The sequence below is a fragment of the Stenella coeruleoalba genome (assembly GCF_951394435.1).
Source record: "Stenella coeruleoalba genome assembly, chromosome: 13".
In the NCBI taxonomy this organism is placed as follows: domain Eukaryota; kingdom Metazoa; phylum Chordata; class Mammalia; order Artiodactyla; family Delphinidae; genus Stenella; species Stenella coeruleoalba.
The window spans coordinates 4949937-4964659 of record NC_137159.1 but is presented as its reverse complement, the minus strand read 5'-3'; the positions used below and the strand labels follow the sequence as shown (position 1 = coordinate 4964659).

Genomic DNA, 14723 nt, shown 5'->3' with positions numbered 1-14723 from the left:
TGAGTTACTAAATGCTGCAACTAGAAGGGTAGAGATTAAACAGAGAGAAGTCAGGTTAAAAACATAGGCTGGGGCTTCCCTGGTGGCGCAGTGGTTGGGAGTCCGCCTGCCGATGCAGGGGACACGGGTTCGTGCCCCGGTCCGGGAAGATCCCACATGCCGCGGAGCGGCTGGGCCCGTGAGCCATGGCCGCTGAGCCTGTGCGTCTGGAGCCTGTGCTCCGCAACGGGAGAGGCCACAACAGTTAGAGGCCCGCGTACCGCAAAAAAACAAACAAACAAACAAAAAACATAGGCTGGAGGATGAGCAGAATTGTAGGTCAGGCAATTAACTGGGAAGTTCAATAGTGAGCTTAGAAGATTTGAAAGGGAGAAAATCTGCCATAAAAATGTCTCAAAGCAAAGGGAAATTGATAATATATAATATAAATTGAAGTCAAACTCTTTGTTCTGTGGTCTGGGGCTAGATTGGAATTAACTGGAAAAATGAGAGTCAAAAAAGAAAAAGCTAAGATTTTTAAATGGGATTTTTGTGCTTTCCCTTATAGGAAATATTTTAAGAAAACCTTTCAAACTTTCCCCTGTTGGGTAAAGATTGTTCAGGTTCTCAGCTATCTGAGAAGTACTGCTGTTTCCATTGTGGTCCATGATCGAATGAGTTAGGCTTACATGGTAATTTCTAGAAGGTGTGAAGGCAACCACTGAATATTCTGACACATTTTCCAAGAACACTTAAAGAGTTTCCTCAGTCTACCCTAACTAGAGTTGGTTAAGGAGAGCTGGCTCTTAAGTCAGAAGCTAGGGATACACACTAATGGCCCAGACATTATGTGCCGTGCAGTGGAATTTAACTCAGGAAGCTGGAGGGTAAAGAGGGACCACTTGGTACTTAATTTGGCTTTTGCAAATAGCAGAACAGATTTAAAATTACTTATGCAGAAATGCTTATCCTTTGTGTTTCATATCAGGAAAAGTGACCTGAAAACTTTTTCTGGAACAGAGCTGTGCTGTATTGTTTGCTTCCTTGCAGTACATGATTTCACTGCACTGTTGCACATTTTAAATCAAAGTTCAAAACAGATCCTATCTAATTTTAATATACACAAGTATTTTTTAAAAAAATAATAATGAATAGAAACACTTGAAAGTACTCAGCTGTCACATTAGCCTGTTATGTAGATGGAATCCAGCAAACAGTCACCCCTGGCTTTTCGGTTTGCTAAAGATACAGTTGTCACGTTGAGGTCAACTTTGCACAGACCAACTAGAGACATAATTGTAGCCACATACATAATACATATACATATACTACATATAAATTATAACTTCAGAAGCACCTTTCTATATAGATTCCCTTGTGGTAAAATTAAAGGATGTAACTGGCATGAACTAACTGTGGGGTTATGGCTGGTTGTAACTAAAAGAATTTTATCTTGTGCCCATCCCTAGGTATCAGGTTCAGTGTACAACGGGTGGGAGGTTATGGAAAGCTTTCTGGTTGTCAAGGTAACGTCTCTACCTAAGCTAGTTTCTCGTAAGGTGGCCCCAGCATCCGAGGAAGTGGAATGATGAAACTGGAGCTTCTGACAATGCACTGAAAGTGAAAAGCCAGTGACTCAGCTTTACTCTTTGCAAAGCCTAAAGGGATATTAAACACACAATGTACGTTGGAGAGACGCCATGGCTGGGGCTGCCTGGAAAGCAGCTTGGGAAAGATGACGGTGTATTCCCGTTGTTCCTTTGGAATGAGTGCCTGCGCCTCCTTTGGAGGCCTTATCAGTGTCTAGATGGGGTAGGGAGGGGAGCTGAAACAGAAAGAGGAGAAGACGTGGGTTCTGTGCACAGGGAATTTCTAATTCCTCGGAGGAAATGAGGTTGGCATTCAAGAGGCGACACCAGCGACACAGGATGGCGCGTCCCCAAATGCCGGCTGGTTTGGGGCATCATCTGTGTTGCAGGAGGGGCAGAGGGAAGGACAGCTCGCAGGCGCCGTAGGGATCCAGGAAGGCCGGAGAGGAACAGCGACTTGAGCGGCGCCATGGAAGACAGATAGAGTTTCCCTCGGTTTAGGGGCTGGGTTTCTATCAAGAGAAGCCGGGGACAGGGCTGAATACAAACGGTGTGCTTTGTAGAGCCGTGGTGAGACCCTGTCCTAGACCGCAGGGTGTCACAAAGCATTAAAAAAATGCATCAGGTGTACTGAGCCTTCTTCCCTAAGTCAGGCAGCCAACGATTTTCAACTTGGGAGTGAGGAATGGAATAAAGGAAAGTGAGTCTTGTAGTAGCTGCAGGGGGCACTCAACTGGTGCGGGCGGGAGGCAGGCAAGTGGAAACCAGGGGTCGGAACCCAGAGCCCGAGTGGCCCGGGGAGGCTATCTGTGCAGGGCAGGAGGCTGGAAAATCTGTCCCTCTCCCTGGGCAGCAGGTGATGGGTGACCGTCACCTTTTGGCCTGGGCTCTTTAGAGGCAAGGGGTAAATATAGAACATGTCCGATCCGCTCTCAGGAAGTGATCATGGCGTGTTGATGTGGATGAAACCTGACATGTGCAGCAGTCTCTGGATGCGAGGAAGCAGCACGACCTGAAGCCAGTTCTTTTCTGGCAAATGATGACCCTTCAGGATATTTAAGTCCTCAGGCTTGTGAGTTGCTTTTTTTCTTCTCTTAAACTCAAGTCATTTCTTGGAGGTCCAATACCAAATGCTCTCAACTGTTACACCAACAATCAAGAGAAGGGAAAAGCCCACTGCTTTCTAAGTAATAATCCACTGGTTTTTTTTGTTTTGTTTTTTGTCAAAACCAACAGACATTTATTGTCATCTACTAGGCAACATGGAAGAAGTAAATCATAGTAAGGCGAAATCCTTAATTACAAGGAGTTTATGATCCAGTAGAAAAGAGGAAAAAGTTCCCTGAAACCTGTAATGTGTAGGCTATAAAGGACTGTTAGTGAAGTAGAAAAGGATGAAATGGCTTTTGCCAGGACACACTCTGGTTAGCAGAGTGTCTGATTCATTCTCATGGTTAAAATTGAAGAACTGACCCAGAGGTAGGAGACCTGGATCCTGGTATCGCCTCTGACGTTTTCTGTGCCTGTGGATGGATGGGTTTAATTTTGAGTTTCTCAGAATCCCAAGGAGGGTGTAGCACGGCCTGTACTCCCAAGGTGTTCATCCCAGTGTCCCATTAGCCGGCTTCCCTGGAGATTCCCTCTGCAAATATCACAAGAAGCAGGGCATGTGCCTGACTGTATTTCACTTGCTGGCTTCGTGAAAAAATTACTCCGGAGGAAGGCATCACTTCCCATGCCATTTGCTCAGTGGTCCTTGGAAACATGTTTGAAAGCATCCTGCCCGGCAGGCGTGAATGCCTGACATTTTTGAAGACTTAATTAAACTATGTAAAAGACTGTGTAAATTTTTCAGAAACCAAGCAACAGTGTAGTCTCGTCATTTTAGAAGGACACATGTGCATGAAGTTATAGTAGACACACACACACACACACAAACACACACACACACACACACACTGGTTGCTGTCTCTTGGCTTGAAGAAAACCCCATCAGGTCTTGTGTTTCACCAGAGGTGCATGTGTGGGCGGGGCAAGGACCTCAGTGACCTGGGAGGAGGATGTCTTCAGGGAGGGGACCTGTATGGATGGGTGGGTCCCTTCCATGGTGCAACCCCACAACAGGGGCCTTGAAGTGTCCCTAAATTCACAGCCAGCACTGACAAGCTTTCTCTGTGACATACTCCTTCCCAAGCATCGGCAACGCAAGCAGGGTATGTTGAAGGGCAACCAAGCCGTTTAAAATAATCCTTTAGGATCCGAAAAGTGATGTTTTAGCAGTAGGTCAGGTAAATAACTTTGAAGTTTCCTCTCTCTCACGTCTAGAAATAGTTTTCTTGATGACACACTTTCATCAGTGCTTTTTGTTTGCAGCTATTAAATGCACTGTTAAAATGTGAGATAAAGACGGGCTTCCCTGGTGGCGCAGTGGTTGAGTCCGCCTGCCGATGCAGGGGACAAGGGTTCATGCCCCAGTCCGGGAAGATCCCACATGCCGCGGAGCGGCTGGGCCCGTGAGCCATGGCCGCTGAGCCTGCGCATCCGGAGCCTGTGCTCCGCAACAGGAGAGGCCACAGCAGTGAGAGGCCCGCGTACCGCAAAAAAAAAAAAAAAAAAAAGAGATGCCCAGTCACTTCCACTGATCGTCCACTTTGGGGCACAGAAGACACGCCCTTGTTAGGAGGCAGGAAGATTTCTGGGGCCGTGAGGATGTCGGGGAAGTTGGGGGGTCCTGACGTGCCCTCTGCCTCTCCCACAGGTCTTGTACAACCTGTTCAAGTCCTTCTGTCAGATGAAGACCATCGAGACCATCGACGTGTTTGCCGGAATCGCCAACTTCTTCGTCGTGGGGATCGGCGGCGTGCTGATCGGCGTCTTCCTGGGCTTCATCGCGGCGTTTACCACTCGCTTCACACACAACATCCGCGTGATCGAACCACTCTTCGTCTTCCTGTACAGCTACTTGTCCTACATCACAGCCGAGATGTTCCACCTGTCGGGCATCATGGCGTAAGTATCGAACTCCTTGTTAAAAGCACTTGGTGGCATTTCGTGGAATTCATGTATCCTAAGCTGCGATGTGAAAGTTGAATACGTTATGTAAAAGAGGAGATGTTCTTGAATTCTTTTAAGAAAAATTAAAAGTAGATTTTCGTTACTCTTTGTTTCAAAAAAATGAAAGTATGGATCAGCTAGATCCTAAAGCGGAACTTCCCTGGCGGTCCAGTGGTTGAGACTCCGCGCTTCCACTGCAGGGGGCCCGGGTTCGATGCCTGGTCCGGGAACTAAGATCTCGCATGCGGCCAAAAAAAAAAAAAAAAAGTGTAGGCAAGTGATCTGGTGCTAAAATGGAAGCCTTAAAAGTGACCTCTTGGATCTCATGAAATAAGACAATAAAGTGCTGGGGTGGATGGCCAGGCACCAAGAATTCTCTGAGTCTGATGCCCATTCAGTGTTGCTCAGGTCCACTAACTCCACCCAGGCTGTATCCCCCAAACTTCGTCTGGAATTCTGGAATTGCTTATGTTAGTTCCTTTGAACAATGTTAGTAGTAGAGAACCTTCGCTCTGTATGATAGATTTGATGTGAGATCATAGCTTTACATCATTCAAAGCAAAATTCAGTGAATAAGGCACGCCGTCGTGTACTTTGAGTTCAGCTTCTTAAAGAAAGAGGTATGGTTATAAAGCAAGAAGTAGATAAAGCAAGAAATTATTTATTAACGACACAGTTGTGTATCGTTCACTAACTGATTTGGAAGGATGTTCTCAAAATGTTCTACAAGTGGCCGGTAGCGTTTGGATCCAGTTTTAGCCATTGGAGGGTCACTTTGAAGGAGGGTACTTGTTGGGTGTGGATGTTTCTACAGCTTCCAAGAATAAGCCTGTCATATTATGGTCACACCTTGTATAGGGCCAGTGAGAAATGCTTACTAATGGAATGCCTTTCAAAGTTTTAATTTTGGGGAATTCCCTGGCAGTCCGGTGGCGAGGACTCCACACTTCCACTGTTGGGGGCCTGGGTTCGATCTCTGGTCAGGGAGCTAAGATCCCTCAAGCCTTGTGGCCAAAAAAAAAAAAAAAAGTTTTAATTTTGACAAATATTTATTTACAGCTTAATACATGTTAAGCTCTCCTGCTGGGGCCTGCTACGCTATTTAGAGTTTTGTGTTGTAAATGTAGGTCTAGTTCTTCCTGAAGATTTCTCTTGCGCCCTGATTTAGGTGACGCTTTGATTAAGGATTGCTTTGCTTTTGCCCCGCACCACCACTTTCATAGCAGAAGCAGATGAGGTTTGTCTCCCTCCACGAGGAGAGTGGAACCCACTGTAGTGAAAGCCATGTGTTAGAAGGTTGTGTGGTTTTCTGTATCCCAGGGAACCTAAATAAAGCACTGTATTAATCCAGTCTGACCCAGTAATGAAATGTGCAGTGCCTTCCTGGTGGCTATTCATATCATTTTTGTATGACCTCCAGTTTCCTCACTGTTCTTTGACTGGTGTCATTGAAAGTGTCCGACCAGCTGGTGACAAGGTCTCTGCAAAGATTACAGGGCAGGGACTTTGTGTCTAGTTTCCCAGCAGTATTGTAGCAATGGTTGGTGTAAGAACCTTGAATATATTTCAACCGAGTGCATATGTAAAAGTTCTAGAACCCTCACAGAGTTATCTAAATATGCTTGTCCAGAGTGTGGGGAGGACAGGTGAAGTGTTGGATGGGGTTGGCGTGCTGGGGTGTCTCTGCTTAGAAATGTCTGGGGGGGCCCAGAGTCCACAGAGCTCGTGATGCCTCACGTCCCCGACCTCCTGCAAAGACGGGATCAGGGCTTTCCTTGCTCTGGGAATTAGGACGTCAGGGACAAATGGGGCCACGTATTCCTGGGAAACTGCACGGGTAGTTCTCTACTGTGGTTTGTTGGCAGATGAAAAACCTCACTTTTGTCCACAACTTCAAAGTAAACATTTACCGTACAGCTTAGTGCACAGAAAAGTCCCTTATTGCATTGACACGAATACTGCCATAGCACACAGTGAGTGCACTAAAATTATGTTAACAATTACATGAAATATTCCAGGAGATTTAAACACTTTTGCATTTTACCATGTACCCCTGTTAATGCTGTGAGAGCGAACGAAGGGACAGATTTGCGTCGAAGTGTGTTTGTTCTCAGAAGTCACAACCTTGTTTCCTAGGGTGGGGTGATTAGCGTGGTCTTCAAAACCTGACCGTGTGTGTTGTCTCTGTGTGGGGTACATCACAGACGTGCATGTCCGCCCTTTGGAAAGTGCACTGTGTGCGCTTCCACGCTGTATTCACTGTCCTTGCTGGAGGATGTCGGTCCCGGGCATCGGTGTCCTGATGTAATTAACATTGCACATCCACGGACACCTCTTTTATAGAACTCGTCATTCTTCCGCATTTAACTTGTACCGAGTGTAGAAATTCCTATCGTACTTCACGCTGATGGCATCTTCTTTTACCGTTTAAAAGCAGGTGTTAAGGTTAATGGGAGTGAAGGCACCTGACTTCTGAGCATGCTCAGAAGAGTCTCTTTTTGTTTGTTTGTTTGTTTTTGCGGTACGCGGGCCTCTCCCTGCTGTGGCCTCTCCCATTGCGGAGCACAGGCTCTGGACGCGCAGGCTCAGCGGCCATGGCTCACGGGCCCAGCCGCTCCGCGGCATGTGGGATCTTCCCGGACCGGGGCACGAACCCACGTCCCCTGCATCGGCAGGCGAACGGAAGAGCCCCTTTTTGTTTAAGAGAAATGGGAGCCACAGGGAAAGGGAAGTCGGCAGAGGGGTCAGACAGCTGGGGAGCTGAGAGAAGGGTTGCAGCATGTCTCTCTGAATTTGTAAGAGTGTGGAGCGTGAAACCTGGTCCTCCCAGGGTTTGTCCTCCCCTCTCTCCCACTTCTCCATCCCTCTCGCCTTCTTCCTTCCTCTTCTTAATGCCTTTCCGATGCCCCTGTGCTTCAACTTTGTCCTGGGTGGACTCTTGGGCAGCCTGTCTTAGAATGAGATCATGTAATGAGCAGGTAGTTGATACAAAAGTCTGATGTAAAAGAAACATCTTTCTGTAGAGCAGAAGATGGGTCTGGGTTCAAAATGCAGTGTCGTGTTTTTGTGTGTGTGTGTGAAAGTTTACAGCAGCTTTATTCATAATCACCGAAACCTAGAAACAACTCAGATGTCTTTCATCTGGTGAATGAATAAATTAATTATGGTACATGTGTACAATGGAATCCCACTCAGCAATAAAAAGTAATGAACTATTAACATATGCAACAACATGGATAAATCTCAGATATATATTGCTCAGTGAGAGAACTCAGATTCCGAAGGATAAATTCAGTGTGATTCCAGTTATAAGATATTTTGAGAATGGCAGAACTATAGAGACAAAACAGATAAGTGATTTCCAGAGGATGGACATGAAGAGAAGGGTTGACTAGGAGGGGGCAGAATGAGAGAATTTGTGGGAGTGATAAAACTGTTCTATATCTTGATTGTAGTGAAGGTTCTACAACTGTATGCATTTATCTCACTTCACAGAACTCTATACCAAAGAAAAGTGAATTTTACTCTATGTAAATTAAAAAAAATTTATTGGAGTATAGTTGCTTTACAGTGTTGTGTTAGTTGTAGGTAGGAAAGCACTGGGCAGGATTCCAGCATTTTGATTTCTTTGGAAAGATGTTGGAAGCAGTGTATCCTGGCATCCACAAAGCCTGCTGTCACTGCTGTTGGTTTTTTGTCATGAACTTGTGATCTGATATGATCTTCACTGACAACAAGTAAATTAATAGGAGGTGGAGTTCCACCTGTCTTCTCGTTCTTTGTCTTAGAAGCTGTTTGGAGAGCTGGCTTCTGGACAGTCTTAGGTTTTCTTTCCCCTTTGTGGCCTCTCCTAATAGTTCAATTCTTAATTTAACGTTAAGGAATTATTTGTGTCCACGTGTTCCTGTGTGTTCAGGAGAGTTTTAGCTTCAAACACTAGGGGGTAGATGAAAGTTCCTGTTTTCTAATTTTCTAATATCTTTCTGCTCATTTCTATACTGGGATAAGTTGTTGTAGTAGGGAAAGTGTGTACGTGTGCATGTGTGTGTGTGCGTGTGCGTGCGTCAGAGTGCGTTTCCACAGCTCTAGAGCTAAAGTTAAGGGAAAGTCTCTAGTCTCTCAAACAAGACCCCTCACGCCTCAATAGCATTGGACCCTTCGAGTATCACAGCTCTATAGTTGGGGTTGGAGAGGGGACTCATAGCACTAATTTTAGAAATTTGTGTCTTGGTTCACGTGTTTTGAACTTTATGTTCAGAAAACTGTGCAGGGATAAAACAAAAATGATTCCCACCATCCCCCTTACCCAAGGACACTAACAGACGCCTAAGGGATTCCTAAGTTCAGATCCACACCGACATGAACTGAGCTGGGACTCTGTTCCCTCTTGTGGGCGTCAGGCACCTTTCTGGTCCTCACCTTGTTCATTGCCCTGGGATCCAGGCATGGGATGCTGAAAACCCACCGTCCTGAAGAGGGAGATGCTTGGTCCCCACAGCAGCCGGCAGCCTGCCGGGAAATACTGATTTCTCTTTGCTGTGCTCTACGAATTAAAAAAAAATGGCCACGTCCTCCTGATAGGGCAGCAGGCACCCAATATTCTTTAGTTTTGTTTTCATGGGTTGATAATTCCTTAGTCTTTCGTCTCTAGAGGGCACTTAAAATATTTTCGATTTGCTGTTTCAATTATTCTAGCAGCATTATTGCAAAGAAAGTAGGAAATGGTAATTACCAGTTCCATCTTATGAATGAGCAAAGTGACGCCCTGGTGGGCAAAAACCATGGCTGTAGGGTGAGGCCTGGGCCCTGGGTCTCCAGTTAACAGGCCCGTCCAGGATATGTCCCAGTATCCACTCTAACAATAAAAACAAGCACCGGGCTATTGTAAATAGAACTGCAATGAACATTTTGGTACATGACTCTTTTTGAATTATGGTTTTCTCAGGGTATATGCCCAGTAGTGGGATTGCTGGGTCATATGGTAGTTCTATTTGTAGTTTTTTAAGGAACCTCCATACTGTTCCCATAGTGGCTGTACCAATTCACATTCCCACCAGCAGTGCAAGAGGGTTCCCTTTTCTCCACACCTTCTCCAGCATTTATTGTTTCTAGATTTTTTGATGATGGCCATTCTGACTGGTGTGAGATGATATCTCATTGTACTTTTGATTTGCATTTCTCTAATGATTAATGATGTTGAGCATCCTTTCATGTGTTTGTTGGCAGTCTGTATATCTTCTTCGGAAAAATGTCTATAATGGAATATTACTCAGCCATAAAAAGAAACGAAATTGAGCTATTTGTAATGAGGTGGATAGACCTAGAGTCTGCCATACAGAGTGAAGTAAGTCAGAAAGAGAAAAACAAATACTGTATGCTAACACATATATATGTAATCTAAAAAACAAAAAGGTTCTGATGAGCCTAGGGGCAGGATAGGAATAAAGACACAGACGTAGAGAATGGACTTGAGGACATGGGAAGGGGGAGGGTAAGCTGTGACAAAGTGATAGAGTGGCATGGACATATATACACTACCAAACGTAAAATAGATAGCTAGTGGGAAGCAGCCGCATAGCACAGGGAGATCAGCTAGGTGGTTTGTGACCACCTAGAGGGGTGGGATAGGGAGGGTGGGAGGAAGGGAGATGCAAGAGGGAAGAGATATGGGAACATATGTATATGTATAACTGATTCACTTTGTTATAAAGCAGAAACTGGCACACCATTGTAAAGCAATTATACTCCAATAAAGATGTAAAAAAAATAAAAAAAATAAAGACAAGCACCTTTCAATGACATTTTAAAAATGAGACTTTCACAGGAATTTCCAGAATGCCGGGCTCAGGGATAAAGGAGCAGGGCTGCGCTCTCTGTTCGGAAGCGGTCACTGCTGAGGCTGTGAAGATCATGTCCCCTTTCTTTCCTGTCTTCCTGTGTAGGAATTGGTGATTGTCATCTGTTGAAAACTTTGAGAACAATAAGAAAGCATGCTTTTGCTGGCCATCTTGTAGCTTCTTCTTCTGGTTGCTCCTGGTTTGCCCACCAGGTGTAGCAGTTAGAAGACCATCTCTTCAAGATACAGTTGTACAAAACCAGAGCCCTACAGGCCACGATGACTAGTTCACGTTTACCGGTCTTCTCAAAATATGGGGGGAAAGAAAAGAGCACGTGACATTTCAAGACATTCATAAAACATGATCCAAAGCATGTTTGATCATTTGTTTATTTTGAGCGTAAGACAGGTGCCTTTTATTAATTTTCCCTAGGCTTTTCTCATGTTTACTGGGTGTTTTGCTCCGTGTGAGAAGGTGACCTGGAACTTTAACAAAGCAATCTGGATAACACAACCTGGATAAATGCTAGTCTGCACACAAGTCATCAGTCATCACCTAGTCTCTGGCCTGGCCTCCATGTAAATCGAATTAGTCTTAAAGCCTGAAAAAAACAGAGAGAGAGCAGGCCACATCATCTTATTTCTAGTTGGAGCTTTAAACTTCAAATTCACCCCTAACCTAACATCCACATCTTCCCCTGAAACAAAAAAAAATTTTCTTTTAGAAGAAATGGCTATTAAAGACTGAGTCAGTTGCATAAGAGTTGGCTTAATCCTGCAACCTGCGTGCAGAGTAGCTGTTGGCTTCACTGCAGGCCAGCTGGGGCTCTTGGAGCAGGACAGGTAGAGACGATGCTTTAGACCAGGGCTAAGTCCAGGTGCTGGGGGGTGGCTGTGTATGCCTGCACATCACGTAGAACAGCAGGGAGGTAGAGTTTGGAGGGAAAGGAGAGAGGGGACCATAACGCAGGCTTCCATCTATGGCTCTGGGTCTCGTGCTCTGTTCACCGTCTCTTTGTACCTTATATTGTCTTGACAAATAAAAGCTTTGTTTTTGATGATGCTGTATGCCTTCCCCGATGGCTCTCACTGGTCAGAACTGACCTCTTTAAAATCTTATATGGGGACGTCCCTGGTGATCCGGTGGTTAAGACTCTGTGCTTACACTGCAGGGGGCCCAGGTTTGATCCCTGGTTGGGGAACTAAGATCCTGCACCCCGCATGCTGTGTGGTGCAGCAAAACAACAAAAACAAAAACAAAAGAATGAGTTTTTACAGTGACCAATTCAGTTCTATTTAAGTTAAATCAAATTGTAAAATAACAAACCTATAAAAGTGGAAGAACAGTATGTATTTCAAAACTGCCAAAATAAAATATTTTAAAAAACCCTTATATGACCACCTCAAACACTAAATGGCACGGGGGCAGTGGGTAAGGGAGGAAGATAGTAAACTGAGGCAGGAAATTAGTTAAACAATAGAAAAAAGACAAATCGTATCTCCCTTAATTTTCCGGACACATTCAGGAAAAACGTGAAAAAGAAACAAACAAAACTGTATTATATTTTTAATGGTGACTCACCTATCTTTTGTTTTCTTTTGTATAATTTTGCCTCACCTGCAGGGCAAAACTAGAAAAGTCAGGAAGGAATTTTAAATTATAACCCTTTTTTTTCCCCTAGCTTTATTGAGATGTGATTGACACACCTCATTGTGCAAGTTTAAGGTGTAAAAACGTGATGATTAGATAATATATGTATATTGCAAAAGGATCACCGCCATAAAGTTAGCTGACACGTTCATCACCTCACGTAGCTACCCTTCTTTGTGTGTGTGTGGTGAGAACTTTCAAGTACACAATACAGTATTGTTAACTGCCTGTACTATCGAATGTACCATCACATCCAGGATTTTCCAGTCACCGTGCTGCCCCTTAGATCCCAGAACCTATTCATCTTATAATTGGAAGTTTGTAGCCTGTGACCACTGTTACCTGTTTCCCGTACAACCCCTGCAAGCCCCTGGCAACCACCAGTTGACTCTCTGTTTCTGTGACTTTGCTTTTTTTAGATACCAGATACGTGAGATCACACAGTATTTAACCAGATTAGTGTAAATGATTCGGGAACTTATTTTCATTTATTTTGATGGTTTAAACTTTTAATGAAATAGATTCAGCTGGTAAACTCCAGTATTTGCTTGGTTTTTTGAAGGAGGAACAAAACCGGTGGACGGCCACTTTTTTTGTTTTCCTGAGTGTAGTCCACTCTCGTGGTCATGTGCTACATGTGGCTTTTGAGCGCTTAAAGTGTGGCCAGTCTAACTTGAGGTGTGTTCTAAGTGTAAAATAGACATCAGATTTTTAAGATTTAGTAGGAAGAGATTGTAGAATATCTCACTAATGTTTTTTATATGGCTTGCATGTTGAGATGACAGTGTATTCGATCTGTTGCATTAAGTAAACATATTATGAAAGTTGCCTTCACCAGCATCTTTTTACATTTTTTAACCATGACTATTAGGAACTTGAAGATTACATATATGGCTTGTATCGTGCCTCTGTTAGCTTTGCTCCGTAGAGCTCACCATTCGTTTTTGCTGTTTGATTCTGCCATCACTTTGCTTTTCTGACTGTTTCTTGACTGGTCTTTGTCTTTATCTGAAAATGATTATATTACTGCTGGCCTGTGTTTCAAGCATACTGTAGAAAGTGATTTGATGATCAAGTCATCACTACATTGCTCTTGGTCTAGAGCTTACAATTTAAAGTGGCATGTTCATCTTTCAGACTCTGAAGGCTAAGCAATAATAAGGCTAAAGTTATTTTCTAGTTATATGTAGGCCAAGATGAAAAATAGGATTATAAACAGAAATGTAAATACGGTATAATTTCCAAGAATAATTCCCTTTTCTGGTTTTTTTTTTTTTTTTTTTTGCGGTACGCGGGCCTCTCACTGTGGCCTCTCCCATTGCAGAGCACAAGCTCCGGACGCGCAGGCTCGGCGGCCATGGCTCACGGGCCCAGCCGCCCAGCCGCTCCGCGGCACGTGGGATCCTCCCGGACCGGGGCACGAACCCACGTCCCCTGCATTGGCAGGCGGACTCTCAACCACTGCGCCACCAGGAAAGCCCCAGCTGGAAAACTTTAATTCCATCATCAAGATCTTGGCCCAGTCTTCCTGCCTCTCATGCCTTTGTCAACAGTCCCCAACTAGAGTCAGTGGATGCCGCGGGTCCCTTGATGTCTTGTGTTTCATCACACTTTTGACCCTGAGCTGTGATCTCTTATGTGTTCTTTCCACAAAACCATGCTTGCTTTAGGAGACAGGAAACGAGCTACAAACAGTAGTTGAATTGAAAGCATCTAAAGTAGAAAAAAACACGAGATGTGGAAAATCCATGAAATGGGCAAGACTGCATGAATAATCAAGCATCTATACTTATTTGAATTTATTTCATTTTGGTATTTTAAGAGAGGTTGTTCAGTTTTGGTGGTTGGATATTTCTTTGAAAAAGAATTTATAAAAAAATTTTCTCATATGTCAAACTCACTTTCTCTTGGTTGTCAGGTTTCCTGGAAGAGGCAATCCATTGTATAGTAAATTCGTGCCCTGGAATAATTAATTTACCTCACATGAGTGAGTACTTTATTCTGAGAACATACAGTGTACCCTGAGTCACCACAGACCTGGCTTTAATCAATACAGAGAAAGCTTTTTAATTGTTCTTCATCTTTGCTGATGCTTGGCACTGATTGGTAGAGTATGCTTCTAAGTTTGGCAAAGTCTTTATGGGGAATGTGCAACTGTTATTTGGGCTGTATTTTCCTGCAACTGAATCCATACTTTTTAAGATCACGCACAGGCATGGAGTAGGCATGAAAGAATTTTGCAACATTCTTTCTGTCGGCTCAGTTCTAATTCTTCACAGTTCAGATTACAGAACAGGTCTAACGTGGGAATCGAAATTAGAGAATTGACCACTCTTCAAAAAAATTAAAGTACTAGTATTTATAAACGGAATGAACCGAGTCGTGGCTACACCATAGGTAAGGGAACACAGACAAGGTATGTGTATGTTTTATCTTTACAACCAGAGCTCTGCCTTCACTGCCCGCCATCTTTATGGGTGCCGTTCCCTTTGGTCCTACAGATGCCGACTGCCTAGTGGAGGGCTGTGGATCTCCATTAAGCTGGACTCAGCCAGCATCAGGCGAACATACGCTTGGTACCGCTGCATGCAGGGAGCCATGCTACCTGTGGAAG

General features: G+C 44.2%; 1 protein-coding gene across 1 annotated transcript in view; it reads left to right on the top strand.

The window, feature by feature from the left end:
• SLC9A2 (solute carrier family 9 member A2) overlaps positions 1–14723 on the top strand; it is an 87943-nt gene that overhangs the window by 37491 nt on the left and 35729 nt on the right. The window contains exon 3 of the mRNA XM_079940831.1: positions 4327–4577. Coding sequence (XP_079796957.1) covers positions 4327–4577 — 251 coding nt within the window. The remainder of the gene's footprint in view (positions 1–4326; positions 4578–14723) is intronic.